Source organism: Crocuta crocuta, unplaced genomic scaffold, assembly GCF_008692635.1.
Source record: "Crocuta crocuta isolate KB4526 unplaced genomic scaffold, BGI_CrCroc_1.0 scaffold32, whole genome shotgun sequence".
Classification (NCBI taxonomy): Eukaryota; Metazoa; Chordata; class Mammalia; order Carnivora; family Hyaenidae; genus Crocuta; species Crocuta crocuta.
The window spans coordinates 9,850,186-9,870,002 of NW_027529424.1; the positions used below are offsets into that span (position 1 = coordinate 9,850,186).

Here is a 19,817-nt window from a genome sequence, read left to right on the forward strand (position 1 = left end):
GGATACCCTAGACTGACTGACAGAACGGTGTTTTGGGTCTCGGGCCAGGGTTCTTTCTGCTCTGCCATGGGGCTTCTCCAGGATGAGAACAGGTTACACACAGTTTGGGGTTTTTGAGCATTGGTCCTGTTAAGAGATTAGGTAGTTTTCATCTCAAGTTTAACTTAGCATGTCCAGCTTCACTTCTTCCAGTAATTTCTGCCAGAAGCAGGGTTGCTAAGTTAAAAGTAAAATGGGGGCACCTGGGGGGCTCAGTCAGTTAGGCATCCGACTCTTGATTTTGACTCAGGTCATGATCTCAGGGTGTGTGACACGGAGCCCCACTCCACACTGACAGTACAGAGCTTGCTTGGGATTCTCTCTCTTCCTCTCTTTCTGGCCCTCCCCTGCTCGCTCTCTCTCTCTCTCTCTCTCAAAATGAATAAACTTAAAAAAAAAAAAAAGGTAAAATGAATATGTAGGGGCACCTGGCTGGAACATGCAACTCTTGAGCTCAGGGTTGTGAGTTCGAGACCCATGTTGGATATAGAGATTACTTAAAAATAAAATCTTAAAATAATGAATTTGTAACTTGGGTGTTTTCAAAGTGCCTTTCTGGCATTTATATCCCTGCCAGCTAGCCGTAGAGGAGGGTGGCTAGTCACCTCACCCGTGGAGTCTAGGTTAGTCGTCACACTTCCGAACTTTAGATGGACATTTACAGACAACCTGAAAGGTGAGACGTGGTATATGAGTGCAGTTCTCATAGGGATTACATTCAGCAGCTTCTCGTATGTACAAGGATCGTGTGTGTGTGTGTGTGTGTGTGTGTGTGTGTGTGGAGGGAGGGGGAAGGAGAGAGGGAGAGAGAGATCTATTCATATCCTGGCTATTGGGTGTGGGGGGTTGTTCTTTTCTTCTCAAGTTTGAGCAGCCCCGTGCATTTCGTCAGTAAGCCCCTTGTGTTCATCTGACTGGCAGCCATTTGTGTAATCTGCCATTTATCTGTGTTTGTTTGCTTCTGGGGCTGGTGGTAGTGCTCGTTGCAGGTGTGCGTGTGTGTTGTTTACTGTGAAGTCATGGCAACGCGCGTCAGTTCCTATCATGTATTTATGACATCACTGAGCAGAAGGGAGAACCAGATGGGAATCTGGCCGTCAGTTCTTGCTGAGGTCTCTGCACAGTGGACTTTTACTCCATTACACCCTCTCATCTCCGAATTCCTCACATATTTTTTTGTACCTGTCGCTATCACTTTGCAGTTCACCACTAACACAGCCCCGGGGGGTATTGGCTCCCTTTCAAGCCCGAGACTTGACTGTCACTTAGCTGCTGACTCCTGCAGAGCAGAGGCCTGGCCTCACACACGGGCCTCTCCCACAGGCCGGCGTCAGCCAGACACTTGCTGTAGGTCCGATGAACGCCTGCTAACGGCCCAGCGACCCCTTGCCCAGCCGTGGAGGGGCTTGGGGTGTCCCGAGAGCTCTCTCCCCACAGCCCCGTGCCCTTTCTAGAACAGACCCAGGTGGGGCCAGCCCGGGGGCTCGAGCCTGAGCGACGGCTGCCAGGGGCCTGCTGGCTTGGCCTTTCCAAGCCCTTCTTTACCCCCTCCTGGGACTTCCAGAACCGCTCGGGCCCCGGGAGAGACGGGGAGTGGACCATCAGCTGCCTCCCTCATTCCCCTCCCCCTTTGCACGCTCAGAGGTGTGAAGGCCCCTGGCTGAAGAAGAGGAACCGAGCCAGCCCAGGGTTGCAGAAGCCAGTGGTTTTAATGGAGGTGAGAGGGCAGGGAAGGGGGGCAAAGGCAGGATGGTGAGCGCGCGCCCCCTCTGCGGGGTGCGCTGGGGCGCGGGGCGAGGAGGAGGAGCGTGGGGAGCGGTCCCGGGGAAGGAGGAGGGAGAGCAAACTGTGGGGCGGGGGTTACGGCCCGCGTCGTGCAGGGGGCGGTGCGGCTCCCCGGTGTCTGTGTGCGGAGGCGGAGGGGGGTGGGGCAGCGAAGCAGCCTGCAGAGGGTCCCGCAAGGTACGGAGCCGCGGCCGGACCTCGCCCGCCTCTACTTGCGGCCGACCTGAGCCATCAGGTGCGCGTTGGCGGCCGCCTTGGCCTGCAGGCTCTTGGCCTTGGCGATGTTGAAGAGGATGTTCATGATGTTAGTGGGGACGTCGAGGGACAGAGTGAACTTGGTGCGCCGGTCGCTCCTGGCCTTGTCCTGGGCCGGCCTCGCCCTGAGCTGCGCTTGGGACAGGTATTTGTAGCGGCCGCCCCCCGAGCTGGGGAAGGGCCCCTTCTTCCTGTCTTCCTCCCGCACCTGCGCCGCGTCCCCCCCGGAGGCCGGGCCCTGGCCGGGCGGGGACGGGAAGCTCCTCTTGCTCGGCAGCAGCGCGGCGTCCGGCGGGCCCGGCTTGGCCTCCGACAGGGCCGTGTTGAGGCCGCTGAGGAAGGACTTGGCCTTGTAGAACTTGTGGGTCAGGCCTGGCCTGGCGGCTCCGGGGCGCAGCAGCAGCAGCAGCAGCAGCAGGAAGTGTGCGGGCGTCGGCATGTCCCCCTGGAGTAGAACACAGGCCGGGGCTGAATTTCACTAGGGCTTTGCTCCTGTTCAACAGCGGGTCCCAAAGCCGGGTGTCCAGCCAGCAGGAGCATCGGGTATTTGTTAGAAATGCAAAGAATTCTCGGGTCTTGCCCCAGAACTACTTGATCAAAAAGCCAGGGGCCAGCCATCTGGGCTGTAATAAACCCTTCCGGTGATTTCTGATGGCTCAGGTCACGATCTCACGATTCAGGAGTTCAAGCCCCGCATCGGGCTTTGTGCTGACAATGCAGACCCTGCTCAGGATTCTCTCCCTCCCTCTCTCTCTCTCTCTCTCTCTCTCTCTCTGCCCCTCGCCCCCTCAAAAATAAATAAACATTTAAAAATTAATTTTAAAAATTTAGATGCCGTCTCCACCCTCTGCCCAGCCTCCTGTGCGGCAGCAGCTCACAGTGTGTCAGAAGGCGATCGGGGTTTGGGCTGTGTGTGGTCACCGTGCCTTAGGAGCACGGTGACCTGGGCAGAATTTAGCTCCTGTGTCCCAGGACCGAGCCCAGCCCACACCCTGCCTGGCCACGCTCTCTCCAGCTCAGAAATAAGGACACGTGATTCCTGTACAGTACCGTCACCTTCGTGCACGAGACAGAAACATGAGGTCGAGGGGTGGGGTTTCATATGCTCCTCCCAGAGGAAGGACTGCTGGGCGCCCTGCACACCGACGTCGCGACACCCCCGGGCACTCCCGGGTGCGCTGCGGACCGGACCGCTGGAAGGCGCGAAGAGCGAAAGGCCACCCTCTTCACTTTGGTTGCTTTACCTGAACTTGGAGTTCCTTTTCTTTCTTTTTTGTTAAATGTTTATTTATTTATTGTTGAGAGAGAGAGAGAGAGAGATCAGGAGCAGGCATGGGGGGGGGGGCAGGCAGAGAGAGAGGAAGACAGAGAATTCCAGCAGTCTCTGCACCCTCAGTGCAGAGCCCCATGCCGGGCTCGAACTCATGAACCGTGAGATCATGACCCAAGCTGAAATCCAGGGTCAGAGGCTCTACCGACTGAGCCACCCAGGTGCCCCTGGAGTTTATTTTCTGTCTAAGACACCCTTGGCTCCCACAAAAGGAAGCTAGAAGGATGTGGCTGGCTATGGAACTTGAGGGGGACTGCTGTTATTTAGGTAGCTTTTTAGTAAGGAAGAAAAATTGGAAAAGTAAATCAACACAGGGGTCCTTCTGGGCCTTGAGAAGTGCTAGGCTAGCAGGGGATTGTTGTTTTCTGCGGTTACAGGCAGAGGCGAGGGGGGCTGGCAGTCCCGGGCTGAGTTCTGGCCTCAGCCCTGCAAATCATTGTCACCACGACCTTGAGCAAGTCGTTTCCCAGAAAATGAGTGGGAACGAACCCACATCTACTTCCCAGCTTCCTCATGCTGTGAATGGATGAGGCTAGAACTCACCCTTAAACACCTGAGCCTCGTTCTCTCTCTAAGGGAGAATCTGGTAAGCCCTTGCTCTCTCACTTACCCTGGGCACGCGCACACACAGCATGCACACACACACACACACAGACACACACACACAGGCAAATTTTCTCTAGAAGCCTGATGTTTTCTCACACACTCCACCACATTGCACCTACCGCCGTCCTTTTTTCTTTTTCTTAACTGACCAGGTTGCTTTATTGGTTTGTTCATTTGTTTTTACATCATAAAAATGTTGAGCTTATCGAAACAGCTATGAAAAAAAATGTGATGCTTGCTTTATATGATCCAAATGCACGACCTAGCTGTGTCTGGGCGTGCGGCAGTGTGCAGGGAGATCAGCACAGGCTCGGGCGCGAGAGACACGGGTTCGCTTGCACCTTGTCCTGGTTTGCCTGAGGGCCGGGGGCAGATGTGTTACTTCTGTGCGTTTCGGCTTCCTCACCTGATACGCGGGACAGCAACGACTACCTCCTGGGGCTTACGTGGAAGACTAAACTGAGGCGGAACAGCTCTTGCTCGAGCCGGTTACTTGATAGAGGACACTGCCTCCTGTCAGTAACCAGATGTTTGGCTTTGTCATTCACTCAGGGTCCNTCACAGACTGAACTTCTCAGAGAACTTGGACACCAAACGGGGACCTCCAACCTGCATCCTCACGTTCCCTCCCCCTCCCAGGTGGTGCCAAGTCATTACAGGTGTCTGTCCCCTGCCCCTCCTGTCCCCGGCTTGGCAAGGGAGAAGGGGCTGCAGGCTTTGGGGGCGGAGGACCCGGGTTCAAAACCGCCCTCACGCTCTCACTTGCCCGGGGTGAGTCACTTAGCCTCTCGGGGTCCACATCCTGAGAAGGAGGCATCGCCTGCCTGGCCGCGTCCCCGGCTTCTGCAGCCCGTGGGGACTCACAGCCTCGGTGGTGGCTGCCATCCCCAGCCACCTCCCCGTCTGTAAGCACGATTTTCTCGTCCACCGCTGAGCCCTGTGCAGGAAAATACACTTGCGAGATCACCTTCTGCCTCCAATCTGTTACCTTTGCAAAGCCGGTCCCTCTGCGCCAGAAAGGGGGGGCGGATGTCTCCTCACCTGAAGTGCACACGGGCGCCGGGCTGCCCGGGGCGCCTGCGGCCTCGCGCTCTCGCCCCCGCCCGGTCCCCAGCGCCCCCTGCCTAACGCAGGGCCAACGAGCTCGTCCCGGCCGCAGTCTTACCTGTGAGTGGCCTTCCCTCCGCAGTGGAAATGCTCCGTGGGGCGGGCGGCCGCCTCACGACCGGGGGCCTGCCCCAGACACGTGCCCCCGAACTTCGGTCCCGGCGGGGGTCACTGCTGCTGCTTTCCTCGTACTGTCCCCGAGGGGGCCGTGATCTTCCCTCTCTATGGAAACCACTCCACTCCCTCGTGCATGTCTATAAAAGTGACGGATCACAGGGTGGATGGTAACTCCAGACGTGCTGTCTACACCGGGACGCGATTTCATTTAAAATACAACCGAGCGGCCGTCCGCGTCATAGAGATGACAGGCACTCGGCACCCCTGACCCCTCCTACCCACCTTCCCACCCGGCCCTCCCTCTGCCTCCCACTTCCCCTCCTGCCCTAGCAACGTGCTCATTGATAAAAAGGAAAAAAAAAAAAAACCACAACACTCTGTTAAGCTGAGAAGCAGCTCCTTTGAAGAGTTTTATTACGGATCCTGGTGCTGCCTGATTTCAGCCTCCCCGCACGCCTGTCAGGCTGCGCCTCCTTTAGGAGGTCGGGACCCAGGACCTGCTTTGAAAGGAGAGCAGGTGACTTGACGCTCAGCTGCCGTCTTGTGGCCCTGGTGGCTTCCGACGTGCGCGTGGCCTTGGCGGCTCACGGGGCGCTCTGAGCTCGCGTCCATCGACGGGCACGCAGACAGGCCGGCGCGGTGTCCCTCGGGCTTCTGACGGGGAATCACTTGAGTTTTACCTGTGTCGTTTTCATCGGTTCATCCGCTACGTTTTGAGCGCCTGCTGCCTGGCGGGTGTTGGCAGGGTCCCGGGGAGCGGGAAGAGGCCGGGAACCCGTCCTAACGGGCATCAGAGACGTGTGTAAAAACAGCCTGCGGTCAGCAGGGCCCGCACCTTAGTGCAGAAGGGAGCGCGCCTGTCCCGCAGCACAGCGGGCGGGAGGGGGGAAGCTGCCAGGAGAAGCGGGGAGGGTTCGGGAGGCAGGCGGGCAGGGAGGGTCAGGGGGCTGGCTTCACCCTGGGAGGTAAGGAACACCCAGGCGAGAGGCTTTCGATTTCATTCCAAATGTACAGGCGAAGATCTGGGAGCCTGCGGGCAGGTTGCCTCCATGCTTCACAGGTGAGGCCGCGGAGCGCGGAGTCCGGATGGGCATCTGGGTCTCTTGTGCGCTGCACCGTTTGGGAGGGCCGTGCAGGACCCGGGGGGTGTCTGGACCGCTGGCCAAGACCACATCTCCCGTCCTAGGTGGGCGTTCCCGCCTCCTGAAGTGCCTCTAGATGAAACGTAAGGGGCTTCTGGAACCATCCAAACGTTTTCACGCTCATGGGTATTTTGTGGCACAAAAGGAAAGCCCTTGTGGGGAAGGAAGCCCACCCCCCCCAGCCTCAGCCCTCACTGTAGACGCTAGGATTGGGCCGCACTCGTTCCTGCTGCCGGAGCTGCGGGGCCGGGCTTCTCCCGAGATTAGGAGCGATATGAGGCTCAAGATCTGAACCCCACTTATTCATTCACTTGTTCGTTCATATAGTCGCCTTTGGGAGAGATTTTGTCTCTCCCCATTTCAGATAATTAGGCAGTAATGGAATTTGTGTAGGCTGAGGGCTAGAGAGTCGGAAGCCCGAGTTTAACCCCCTGTCTGCCCTTCTGAGCTCCGGGCCGCCGGGGAGGCAGTCTTGTGAGGAAGGTACCAAACGTTGCCACCCTGAGAGCCGTGGGGATTCTCAGCCGTGGCACTGTTGACGTTCTGGGCCAGATGATGTCGTGGGGGCCGTCCTGGGCCCCGTAGGTGTTCGCAGAGCGTTCCCTCCCTTGCCCAGTGGTGACGACCCTAACTGTCCCCAGCTGTGTCCCCTGAGGACAAAATGGCCCCCGGCTGAGAACCACTGCCCAAGAATATGGGATTTTTAGGAGACGCAGTAAACACTGGTGGCAGCTGCCGCCGCCGCTGCTTCTTCTCCTTCTTTTTCTTCTTCTCCTCCTCCTCCTCCCCTCCCCCCACCCACCTGCCCTGTCTCCTCTCAACTTTCTACAAAATCTATCCACCTGAGACCAAAGCCCCAGAAGCCCGTGGAGTCTCTTTGTGTCGGTGGCTAGTGGCCGTCCTTGAGCACACCATCCCTTCTCCAAACAGGTGGGGCCATCGGTACCCCCTGGCCTGGCCCATCTGGGTTGGCTGTGGGGCTGGCTGATGGCTCCCGAGAGCTCTCAGCCTCGGACTAAGGAGGGTCACACCTGGGGTCCGCGTAGCCCTGAGCGGAGGCTGGGCGCGTTGTCCTAAAGGCGCTTTAGAGATTACATTAACCTCAAGAGCAGGCTGTTTGCTTTATCACGGCAACACTGCTTCTGGCTGCGTCCGCGGGAGGCTTGCGGAGAGCCTTGGACAGGAAGAAGCCAATTGGTGAGCGAAAGCCCCCAGGGTGTCATTTCTAGTGAAGAGTGGTTTCCCTTCGGTCCCTCTGCTGGAGCCCACGCGTGGCTCTGCGCTATTCTTGCGCTCTGGCCTCGGCGAGCTTTTAGCATCTCCCATGAGTTCAGTAACAGAATGTTGTTTAGGGATGTAGGCCCTCCATAGAGGGCATGTGGAGGCCCGGGTGGGAAGAAAACCCTGATCGGTTTCATATTCGCATAGAAATGCCTAACATTTATAAAGTTCATTTCTCCAACATGCCCAGAACGGTTACACATGATAACGTAATTAGTTTCTTGACATCTGAGCCAGGCAGTACAAGAAAAAGGGCAGGAAGAAGAATTAGGGAATTTCAAGAACACTTGATTTACAGGGGAGAGGTTTTACCCTGATGTCAGGAAAGCACGTTTTCCCCTCTGCCTTGGCTGCCTGCATGGCTATTTCTTTTTTTTTTTTTTTAATGTTTTATTTATTTCTAGGAGGGAGAGAGACAGCATGAGCAGGGGAGGGTCAGAGAGAGAGGGAGTCACAGACTGAAACAGGCTCCAGGCTCTGAGCTGGCAGCCAGCACAGAGCCCGACGCGGGGCTCGAACCCACGAACCGCGAGATCATGACCTAAGCGAAAGTCGGACGCTCAACCGACTAAGCCACCCAGGCGCCCCCCTGCGTGGCTATTTCATTGGGACTGTCACATTCTCTGCTCCTTTGTTTCTCGTTTTATGAAAGGTGGGTAGTGTGCCTTATCTGTTTTTCTAATAAGGTCAACGGGAAGATAGCGTTCCTAAGAACCTGATGACGTTTTACAGGAACGCACAATATTATTGTCAGTCTGATTTTCCCAATCTCTCCTTATTTTTCCCTGATTCTTAGTTTTCCTTGACTTCTCAGTGTCTGGCAGATGCGTGTTTAATCTCCCTTTGTGTTTGTGAGTTTGTCAATTTCTTCTTGTGAGTCCTTTTTTTTTTTTTTGGCTGTATCCTTTTATTTTGGGGGGGGGGTTTGTTTGTTTTTGAGAGAGATAGAGACACCGTGAGCAGGGGAGGGTCAGGGAGAGAGGGAGTCACAGAATCCAAAGACAGGCTCCAGGCCCTGGCCTGTCAGCACAGAGCCCAACGTGGGGCTCGAACCCACGAACCGTGAGATCATGACCTGAGCTGGAGTCGTCCGCTTAACCGACTAAGTCACTCAGGTGCCCCAATTGCTGTATCCCTTTGGACTGTTGGGTACATAAAAGTGGTCCCTCTCATCATTTTACTGTCAACCACTTCATGCCAAAGAATGCCTCTCGTCTTGAAGTCTACTCTGCTTGGTATCAGCACAGCTACCCCAGTTTTCTGTCGGTTAACTTCGCTTGGTGCCTGTTTCCCAGACTTTCCTGTGTCAACACTATTTTTTGTAAATGGTATATATTTCTATTTTAAACTCATCACCTCTGTAATAACAAGGCCTATAACACACACTAATAGTGGTTGTGGGTGTATTTGGATTCTTTTCTGCTGTCGTACATTGGGTTTTCTATTCACCCTGGGTTTTCCCCCTTTTCTCCTATTCATTTCTGTTTTTCCTTATCTGTGTTCTGCTCGATTGATAAATTCTTCATTTTCATTTTTCCCTCTATTGGTTTATAAGCGTTCAAAGCCACGATGTTTCCTCAAAGCACTGCTTTCCCTATGTCCCACAAAAAACTAACAGCCCACCTTTAATCTGGTGAAATCATTCCAGCTGTTGAGGAGGGGAGACCCTTGCTTCGGCCCAGGTTTCTTGCAACATGCGGGACTGATTTAACTGCGAATAGTTAGTATTTCTGCAGCAACGGCCGACCCATTACATGGCAGTCATTTCCAGTCTTTTCTGATGGAGGCTTTGCGCACATGTTCCGCGCACCTATCACACATTGTTTTCATTTTGTATCCATCTTGAAACCAGCAGTAGTGGACGCGGGTGGGGAAAGTTCTGGCTCGTCTCCATATCCAGGCGTCGTGGTGATTTGTCAGACATTTTATGGTCCTTTGTACCGGACTTTTGAGAGCTGATTGACTCATAGAGCAAAGGTCCTGGGGGCCATGGGTGAGATGCAGGCCCCTCTGTCAAGGCCATGTGGAGCAAAGAATCGAAAGCTTTCTGTTTCCCCAAGGAAGGATAGGTCATGCGCCTTCTTGCGTAGTCTTCCCAAACTCAGTGGTCTGTTTACTTGGTGGGCAGAGGAAGTAATCAGTACCACCAGATCCACGTAGGGGGTATAAGTTTTCTCTCATGACAAGGGAAACGAGAGCTCTTCCAAACTTGTACACGCAGCGGTCGAGTGGGCGGCATGCTCCCAGAGAGGCCCGGGCTGCGGGCCCTCCATCTCCGCGGAAGCACAGGCAGTAGTAAGGGTGACCGAGCGGGCACTGATCCTGCACGTGCGGTAAATGCCCTTTGCCGCTGTCCCCATTCTAGTCACCGCCCTGGCCGCTAGATGCCATCTGGAGCCTCCGTCTACCTGCCTGCAGGCTAAGCAGGTATAATGCTCCATCAGTTAGTCAATCACTCAATGGGAGATAAAAACCAGCCTATTCCCATCTGCTGTGGATTTGAATCCCTTTCCCTTGGCAAGCCTCGGCTTTGGAGCTGGCGTGGCCCACACCGAGCTCACCGCTGACGGTGCCCTCACTCTTGCTTGAATAGAGCTTCTCAAACGTGTTTTCCCTGTAAGGCACGTCACCGCGTTCTTGCTCTGAGGAACACGAGTCAGCACACCAGATTTACACGTGGGGGTCCTTTTAGACAGCTAAATCACCAACAGAAAGCACAGAGATGCTAAAACGCAGCAGTAATTGCACTGGGGACTCATTTCTCTCCGCTCTGCACGGGCACATGTACCTGAATGGTCGTGGAAGGCGGTGGGCATTAATTCTGGAGTTACAACTGTTGTTACAGTAAGTGTTTTGTATCCTTTTATGAGCTGGTCAGTCAGGTGCAGCTATGCGAGGAGACAGGGAAAAGACTAAAGAAAACAAAGTTTATTATACTCGAAGGTCCTGGAGACCTGAGGCACGGCCGCCGCGCGGGGCTACTTGGGGCAACACCAGGGTGGTCAGGAGACAGAAGGCAGGAGCAAGGAGAGCTTAGCCACAGACGTTTTTGGGGTTTCTGCAGGAAAGGAAAGACAGGGCAGGCTAAACAATTTAGGACAGGTTCGTGTGAACACTTCCACGGGCTCTGGGCTCTAGGGCTGTCCCTGAATGCCCGGCTCCTGACCCTGGGATGACAAAAGCCAAAGGACCATTTATAAAAAAAATCGTGTTGACACAGAAAAGTCTGGAAAACATGCACCAAACAAATGCTAACCAATGGAAAACTGGGGTAGCTATGTTGACACCAAGCAGAGTCCGTATGTCCTGGATCAGGGGAGAGCATCTTGGACCCTTGCAAGGTTAGTTGTTAGAACTGAGACACCCCCGCTCCTTCCCCTGGCAAAAAGCTCTCTATGGGAGCCAAAGATAAATCAGTGTGGAAATGGAAAGAACTTTAAAATGTCTTAAGTATAAAATTGGCTCCTCGTGAGAACTGAATGGCTTGGTGAAATTAAGATATTTGGTTATGATGGTAGAATTCTCCCCCTGGGACTGGAAAGACTGTGCTGAATAGTCAACACCCCTGAGGGTGTATAATGAGAGTTTCTTAGCACAGACTTTCCGAGAAAACTTGTCTTCTCTTGCTCTGTACTGTCCCATTTGGGAGCCACTAGCCATGTGTGGCTATGAAGCTCTTAAAATGTGATTGATCTCCATCGAGGTGGGCTCAGAGTATAAAACACACACTATATTTCAAAGACTTAGTGTAGAAAGGTGTCAAGATCCCCTTAATAACTTTTATGTACTTCTGTGTTGAAATGATAATACAGTGATATATTGGGTTAAGTAAAGTATATTATTCAAATTAATTTCACTTAGTTCTTAGTTCTTTTTCCCTTTAAAAATTTGGCTGCTGATCATACCCACCATGTTGGGTACAGCGATAATTACATGAAGAAAGCACGTTAACACCTAACTCAGGTAGCCTGAGAAAGATCCTTATAAGATGTAAATTTCCTCCATTCTTCTTGGCAACTGAAATAAAAAGCTTATTAACTTAAGCCAATAATGTCACCATGCATGAGGGAACAAATCTCTTCATACCCTTGTCAGCTTTGAATATTAATATTATAAAAGTGTTTTTCCTGTTTGTTTTATTGTGCTTTTCTTCATATTAATGAGGCTGAACCTTTTCCCAACACTGTTGGTGGTAGTGTAAATGTTTTCTGAAATGAATTTATCAAGAACCTTTACGAAGTTTATTTACACTTTTATCCAACAATTTCTTTTCTCCAAATGGTTTTCCAAAATAATAGAGATAAGGAGTGAGATGCATGTTTAAGAATCTGGGGCATGCCCAGGGCGCCTGGGGGCTCAGTCGGTTAAGCGTCCGACTTTCGCTTGGGTCATGATCTCGCGGTTCGTGGGTTCGAGCCCCGCGTCGGGCTCTGTGCTGACTGCCAGCTCGGAGCCTGGAGCCTGTTTCAGTCTGTGACTCCCTCTCTCTCTGACCCTCCCCTGCTCACGCTGTCTCTCTCTCTCTCTCCTAGAAATAAATAAAACATTTTTTTTTAATGTTAAAAAAAAAAAAAGAATCTGGGGTATGCCCAAGAATCTTCACTTTTTAAGATCCCGTTGAAATGGTCAAGTCTCAGCTAAACCGGAATGTTGTTTCTACCTGCCAGCAGCTGAGAGGCAGGAGATGTGGGAGTGGCCTGGGCAGCAGCACCCACACCGGGGGAGCGGGGGGCAGTGCCTGGTGCCCCCGTGAGCTGAGGCGGGCTGGCTGGGGCTCTTCGCCTGGATGTCCTTCCCTTTCGTGTTGGGTCCCACTAACCTTTCTATTCTCACCCCCTTCTCCTCTATACCCACTCTGCCCCCCACCATCACCCACCCTTAACCTCATGCCATTTCTGCAAGGGAGACCCTTGCTGCGACTATTTGCTATTCTCTCAAACACTTGCTCCATGCCAGGGATCCCCTCCGCTCTCTTTTATGCTTGGCTCTTTGGAAATCGAAGCCAAGAAGACTTCTCACTAATCTGCTCGTCCCATCCCTCCCCTGAGTAATGGACAAACGGGCCAGTCCAGCCAACGGAATAGGAAACAGAGAAAGAATAATACGCTACCACGAGGGGCAAAATATTTTTAGTATGTCAAAGTATTTTCCCACTTCACATATTACCTAGATGTGTGGGAGCGCGACCTTTGCTCAGTAAACTCTCCCTCGCTACCTTAGAAGTCCATTTGGCTGTATGGCACTCCATCTATTCATTTTTGTTTTCTCATATATGGCTTACGATAACATGTGGTACATTAATTAAATGATTCAGATGGCAACTAATATACAATTATACGTATATTAGTAGTTATGTCTAAATACTGGTTTACTGGTTGTGGTCTGTGCTTCTTAAAATGAAGGAACCATTGTCCCTTAAATCAGTCTTATACTGTTACTGCTCCCAAGTTCAACAAGAGAGCAGAAGCCAGCTGTACTGGAAGTTCAGATGTATGTTGGTAGGAATTAATCTGTTGTGAAAAAGAAAGAAAGAAAGAAACAGACAGAGAGAGAGAGAGAGAAAGAAAGAAAGAAAGAAAGAAAGAAAGAAAGAAAGAAAGAAAGAAAGAGAAAGAAAGAAAGAAAGATCCCATTTGGCTGCAGGGTAACTAATTTCCTTCCCGTAGCTGTGGTACAGAATATGTACCATACCCGACACGACAGATATTGATTCTTTGGACAGTAGAGTGGAAATAATGAGAAAATCCTCTGTCGTGGAGGGAAGATCTTTTCATAGAACATCTTCCTGCCTGTCATCTATGAAGAACACGTGGGGTGGTGGAGCAGGCCTCACGGCTGTGTGCTTTCCACAGATTGAACACTGAAATCAGGGGTGCCTGGGGCGCCCAGTCAGTTAATGGTCCAACTTAAGCTCAGGTCATGATCTCACGGTTTGTGAGTTCGAGCCCTGCGTCAGGCTCTGTGCTGACAGCTCGGAGCCTGGAGCCCATTTCAGATTCTGTGCCTTCCTCTCTCTCTGTGTCTCCCCTGCTTGTGCGCTGTGTCTCTCTCTCTCAAAAATGAATAAACATTAAAAAAATTTTTTAAAGAGAAAACCAAAATCTAAGTATTACAAACGTGTTTCTACAATGAGCAAAGAAACAAAATAGAGCACCATTTCCATCTTTAAGATGGTCCCCGAATTGTACTACGAATGTAAAAATGGATGTTTGCAAAGGCTCCCCACAGATCCCCAATGGCGAGGGTATTTTTCCTTGTCAAGTTGTATAGTTACAAATGCTTCAAATTCTGGCGTCCACATTAAGAGAGGAAAGCTCGGGGTCACAGGATAATGACAACTACAAACCTCGTTTGACCTGGGAATGCCGCTGGTGACACGTTACCTACTGGGAACATCACTGGCTTTCTGTGTCTCAAATTTAAAGTGATGATGATAAACTGGAATTTGAATGAGGAGGCTGAGTAAGAAGAGGAAAGACCTGAAACTGTAACACAAGAGCCAAATAAATCAGGGAAGTTTCATCTGAAGAAGCAAAGAAAGAGGAAGGAAATGTTAACTCCTGTTGGAAAGGCTTCCTGTGGAGGAGGGAGTTGTTTTTACTGTGATTCCAGCTGATAGAGCTATGTTTCATGAATAAGAGTTACTAAGGGACAGAATTTTCTTAGTCTTGAAGCTACTGGACAGCCCCCCCAACACACACACGTTTCCTGCGAGTGGAAGCGAACACTGATGAAGGCTGGAGGGCGTCGGGGCAGACGCGGAGGTAGAGCTTCAGATTGCTTCCCGTGCTTTAGCTGGAAGGTTCCCCTTTGTCTTGTATACCGGGGTTCTGCACAAAATTTTGTTTGAAACAAATGTTATCTTATCATAACAAGTAAAATGAAATAAACCCCATCCCAAACCAAGCAACCTTTCCACTGCCGCAAGCCTGAAAGTGCCCCTGCTAAAGGCAGGATGGGGTCAATGGAAGCAGAAACATGGCGGGCGCTGGTAGCCTTGACGGAACTGTTAGTGGTGCTGCTGGTGTGTATGCGTGCGCCTCGGGTGTGTTTGCATAACTCTAATTGGAGAGCACACTGGAAATCCGTGGCACAGTGAGGAAGGACTGCAAGCCATTTGATTCCTAGGTCTTTGTGGTACATTTTAATCTGTGTAATCTGTGAAATCTAGAACAAGGTAGAATTAGCAAAATCATATATATGTATATCCATACAGCAAAAATTAACATATACATATATGTAGCAGAAATTTATGTGTATATAATCTCTATATAAAGTATATATTAATAAGCTATCATTTATAATACAATGAAATATTATACATATATATTAAATATATTACATATATATAAATGAAGCTGAAAATTTGNCACACACACACACACACACAACTGCAGCCAATCACAGGTACCTGAACAGATATTCTGTTCCTTGGGTATTTTAAGTGCTTTTGTTTCTGTGAACTTTTCTCGAATCATAGACTCTTGGGCCTCAGAAACCTCACAGTCTAGTTCAGTCACTTAGATAGGGTCATGCACGGGTTATCATGAGGGCTCAAGCCTCCTGACACGAATATTTTCAAGGTTCATCTCTGTAGCCGAGGCGGGTGATATTGCATTTCCGGACACAAGGAGGGAACAGAACTTTGCCTTGAGAGTGAGTGATCATTCTAGATGGGAGCCTGTAATTGAAGATCATACTATTGAAATGAAATAAAAATTAGGAATTATTAGATATTTATTCAGAAAGACCAGTGTAGGAGTCAGATCACATTGAGGTCATATTTCGTCTCTAATAATCAAGGGAGGGTGAAGAATGTGTGTTTTGTTTCATGAGGTCAAAGGCTAGGTTAGAAGGCCGTAATACCATGAAAGTTTGCTTCCAATAATGTAAAATCAAACAACTCGTTTTCATCATAGAAGCAGAAGGAGCCATTTACATTAAAGGAGTGTGCTTGTCCGCATGTATTCAAGAGAGGGAAACTAGGGGAGAGTCAACCAGGGATAAATCTGCAGCTTGGACCAGCCATTGCTGTGAGGGTGGGGATGGAAGCTGCTGGAAGGGGAGCGGAGGCCCTGCCCATAAAGCCTGCTCACCAGGCAGAAGGGTGCTGCTCCTCATTCCGTTCCGCCGGCTGAAAGGTAAACACGCCTTCCCGGGTCCTGCTTCCGCCCAACCACGCCCCAGCCCCCTTACTCCAAGAAAAAAAGAGGAACATGAGCGGGAGAAAAGGCAGATGTGTTGATAAGGCCTTTCTACTTTATTCTGCTACGGTGGAAACCTTCCATAAATTCAGTCATTCCCCCCAGAACGTGTTTATTGGACACCTACTACGCAGGTGGGGCACACTAGGACTTAGCACTAAGTACTGTAGGAGCCTGCTGCACAAAGCGTGGGCCATGGACCAGCAGCCTCAGCACCCCAGGGAGCTTGCTAGAGAGATGCAGGATCCCAGCTCCCACCCCAGACCGAGGAACCCACAACCTACAAAGACTCTCAGGTGAGGAGGCCGCTATGGGGAGCACCAGCAAGTGGGGGGAGTGTTTTCATAGATAAGTTGGGAGGAATCCAGAGACTGAATAGGAGGTGAACCTCCCAAGAAAAGTTTAAATGACCAGCTTGTTAATTCTTTCTGGAACACTGCTTGCCTTCACCCCAATGAAAGCTGAGGTTAACAGCACTTTGGTCCCATGAGGTCTCCCGCTGTGGGAAGGACATCTGTGTTATCATGGTGGGGGGTGGGGCCGGGGGCTGGAAGTGGAAGAATAAAAAAGAAGAGCTTTTCAGTAGTTCATGTAAGACATCTCCAGAAATAACTGCTTGGGTCTTGGGGGCAGTGTGACACTGAGGGTCCCTCGTTCTTCACACCAGGGCGAGAGTGACTGGATTTGTAGTCTGAGAAAATGGGTTATGTGTGTTTGTGGCCATAGCATAGATATTATTTTATATTCTGCCTTTTCTCCCCCTCCTACTGATCAACTTTTCAAACGTTTAAAAGTCTGCTTCCTTTTATGCTCATCCAAGATTTGTTTTCCCACTCTTTGTTTTAGGGATAATGACATTCCTTTTTTTAATTTAAAAATGTTTTTAATGTTTATTTATTCTTGAGAGAGAGAGTATGTGTAGGGGAGGGGCAGAGACAGAGAGAGAGACTGAGAGAGAGAGAGGGAGTCAAAAAATCTGAAGCAGGCTCCAGGCTCTGAGCTGTCAGCACAGAGCTGGACACAGGGCTCAAATTCACAAACCACAAGATCATGCATGACCTGAGCGGAAGTCGGACGCTTAACCAACTGAGTCACCCAGGCGCCTTGGGTAATGACATTCCTATTCTCATTTCACACTCTGTGTATCAGGCGGATGGCTCCCCACCTTCTCAGCATCCCCCCAGCTCCCCTGGGCCGGGGGAGGGAGGTTTGAACCATCATCTTGGCAAGCAGTGGGCTCATGCTCAGGAGCAGTGTTCACAGGGGAGAAGGCTGATGCCACTGGGGAAATCTGGGCTCAACCTGGGTGCCTGCTAATGAGAACATCACTCCTCTCCAGAGTCTTTCTGCCCCAGCTCACACGTGAAAATGACACATCCCCAAGCAGTGATTCACTGTGCATCAACTGCTCATCTATTTTCAAACGTCCACACTTGCCACTTGAAGACACAGCTGACGTGTCCGTGCTCTGCCATGGGGTGAACCCCACCACGCCCTGCGTGAAATAAGGGGTTGCCCGAATGACTCCCTATGCACTTTTTTTTTTAATCTGAACCTTTTATTTTGAAAATTTTCTCATCTCCAGAGAAGTAGAAATAAGAGCATAATGAACACCCGTGTACAATTTACCCAGATTAGCCCGTCATTGACGTTGGGATGGCTTGTGTGTGGAATCCAAGCCACGTATCTTGTAAAATGCCCCACATTCCAGATTTGTCTGTTTCCTCATGTTTAGATTTTGGGTCAGCACTTTTGACAAGAATACCACATCGAAGACATTGTGCACTTCTTGCCGCGTCACGTCAGGAAGTGTGACCACTGGTTGCTCCGTCACTGCTTACGTCCCTTTTGATGGCTTCGTAACGTGGTTTTGCTCGCGCTCTCTACTTCAGGCACCTTTCCCCCTTTCTGGTCAATAAGTAATCCGTGCTGATATTTTGAGAACATGTGAATATCTTGTTTCCTCGTAACCTTTCACCCAGTGGTTGTAGCCTTTACTGACATTTGATGACTAAGTCATAACAGAGAGGATTGCAAACAGTGATTTTCTAAATCTGTAACTCCTTCCACATTTATTTGCTGGCATTTGTTGGTAGAGAAGAACCCCCACCTTCACCTTTCCTCTTTCTCTCCCTTCCTCCCTCTCTCTCTTTTTTATGAATATCACCACAGACTTATAGATTCTTTTTAAAATTCCAGGCATTATTATCCATTATTATAATTTTTTATTCTCAAATTATTTAATGAGTGTCTAATAGAGACCCTTCCGGCTAGCTCCTGGGTCCTTTGACATGTCCCCACTAGTTTGTTGGTTGGTTTGTTTTTTTCTTTCTTTCTAAATACATCCTTACTTTTTGGTAAGACATGTTGTATGTTTACCTTATAATTTCACTATCGAAGGGCTAGGATCAAATATTGCTCCAAGAAGCCCCAGTACTTTTTAGTGGAGAATGGTGTTTAGAAATAATATTTAGGGGCACCTGGGTGGCTCAGTCGATTATGAGTCCTACTTTGGCTCAGGTCATGATCTTGGGGTCTGTGAGTTCGAGCCCCGTGTTTGGCTATGTGCTGACAGCTCAGAGCCTGGAGCCTGCTTCGGATTCTGTGTCTCCTCCTCTCTCTGCACCTCTCCCACTCTCACTCTGTCTCTCTCTCAAAAGTAAATAAACATTAAAAAACTTTAAAAAAAGAAGTAATATTTAGTGGAGAACTCCACATATGCTCTTTGCTAGGGTATCACTGTTTTTAGGCCCTTTCTATAGAGCAAACTAGGAAATAGACTTTGTGGAGTAACAAGTCCTTCCCAAGTGGATCTATAGATTCAATGTAATCCCAAGAAGAATCCCAGCAAGGATTTTCTTTGAAAAGGTAAAGGGTCTAGAGTAGTTAAAACAATCTTGAAAAAAAAGAACAAAGCTTAAGGACTTAGGCTACTCGGTTCAAGATGTACTATAAAGCTATAATACTGGATGGTAGGAATCAATAAATAGGTCAGTGGCACAGTACAGAGAATTTAGAAATAGACCCACACCTACACAGCCAATTGATTTTGACAAACACACAAAGTTAATTCAATGGGAAAGCAAATCTCCTCAACAGATGGTCTGGGGCAACTAGATTAATGGAGAAAAATGAACTTCAACTCTTACCTCCCATCAGACACAAAAATGAATTTTATTTGGATTGTAAACCTAAACATCAAGGCTTATAGTATGAAGCTTCTATAAATAAACATGGAAGACCATCTTTATGAACTTATATTGGGCAAGGATTTCTCAAACCAAGAAGCATAAAGCAAAATAGAAAAATTGGTAAGTTGAAAAACCTGCTTATCAAAGACATTATTAAGAAAATGAAAAGGCAAACCATAGTCCATAGAAAAAGATATTCAAAAAATATATATCTGACAAAGGAAATGTCTCCAGAATACGTACATAATGCCGACAACTCTATAGGAAAGACAAAACCCAATAAAAATTGGTAAAAGACCTCAACAGACATTTCACAAAATAAGATATAAAAGTGGTAATGTGCAGCCGGCCAAGTTGTCATCAGTATCAATCATCAGAAAAATGCAAAATAAAACCAAATTGACAGACTTCCATCTTCTGCTTGGGATACAGAGATCTAATCTAACAAAAAAACAGATACCTCTGTCTTAGTCTATTGGGGCTGCTATAATAGGATACCACAGACTGGGCTGCTTATAAACAACAAACATCTGTTTCTCACAGTTCTAGAATCTGGAAAGTTCCAGATCAAGGTGCCAGTATGGTCATACTCTAGTGAGAGCCCTTTTTTTGGTTCATAGCTGATATCTTCATCCTTACTTGGTAGAAAGAGTGAGGGAACTCACCGGGGTCTCTTTTATCAGGACACTAATTCCATACATGAGGGCCCCAGCCTCATGACTTAACACCTCCCCAAAGCCCCACTTACTAGTGCCTAACC

General features: G+C 49.7%; 1 protein-coding gene and 1 long non-coding RNA gene across 2 annotated transcripts in view; one reads left to right on the top strand and one right to left on the bottom strand.

The window, feature by feature from the left end:
- Positions 1-1,163: 1,163 nt before the first annotated feature.
- Positions 1,164-19,817, top strand: part of LOC144226935 (uncharacterized) — a 72,784-nt gene continuing 54,130 nt past the window's right edge. The window contains exon 1 of the long non-coding RNA XR_013333784.1: positions 1,164-1,756. This is a non-coding gene — a long non-coding RNA (uncharacterized LOC144226935). The remainder of the gene's footprint in view (positions 1,757-19,817) is intronic.
- UCN3 (urocortin 3) lies at positions 2,033-2,998 on the bottom strand. The gene is made up of 2 exons (XM_077758425.1): positions 2,958-2,998; positions 2,033-2,524 (listed from the first exon to the last, which is right to left on the bottom strand). Exon 2 carries the CDS (start codon positions 2,516-2,518, stop codon positions 2,033-2,035), a length of 486 nt encoding a protein of 161 aa, XP_077614551.1. The 5' UTR covers positions 2,519-2,524; positions 2,958-2,998.

Excerpts from the sequence above, each read along its gene's own strand:
- UCN3 (XM_077758425.1), bottom strand. The coding sequence starts at position 2,518 with ATGCCGACGCCCGCACACTTCCTGCTGCTGCTGCTGCTGCTGCTGCGC.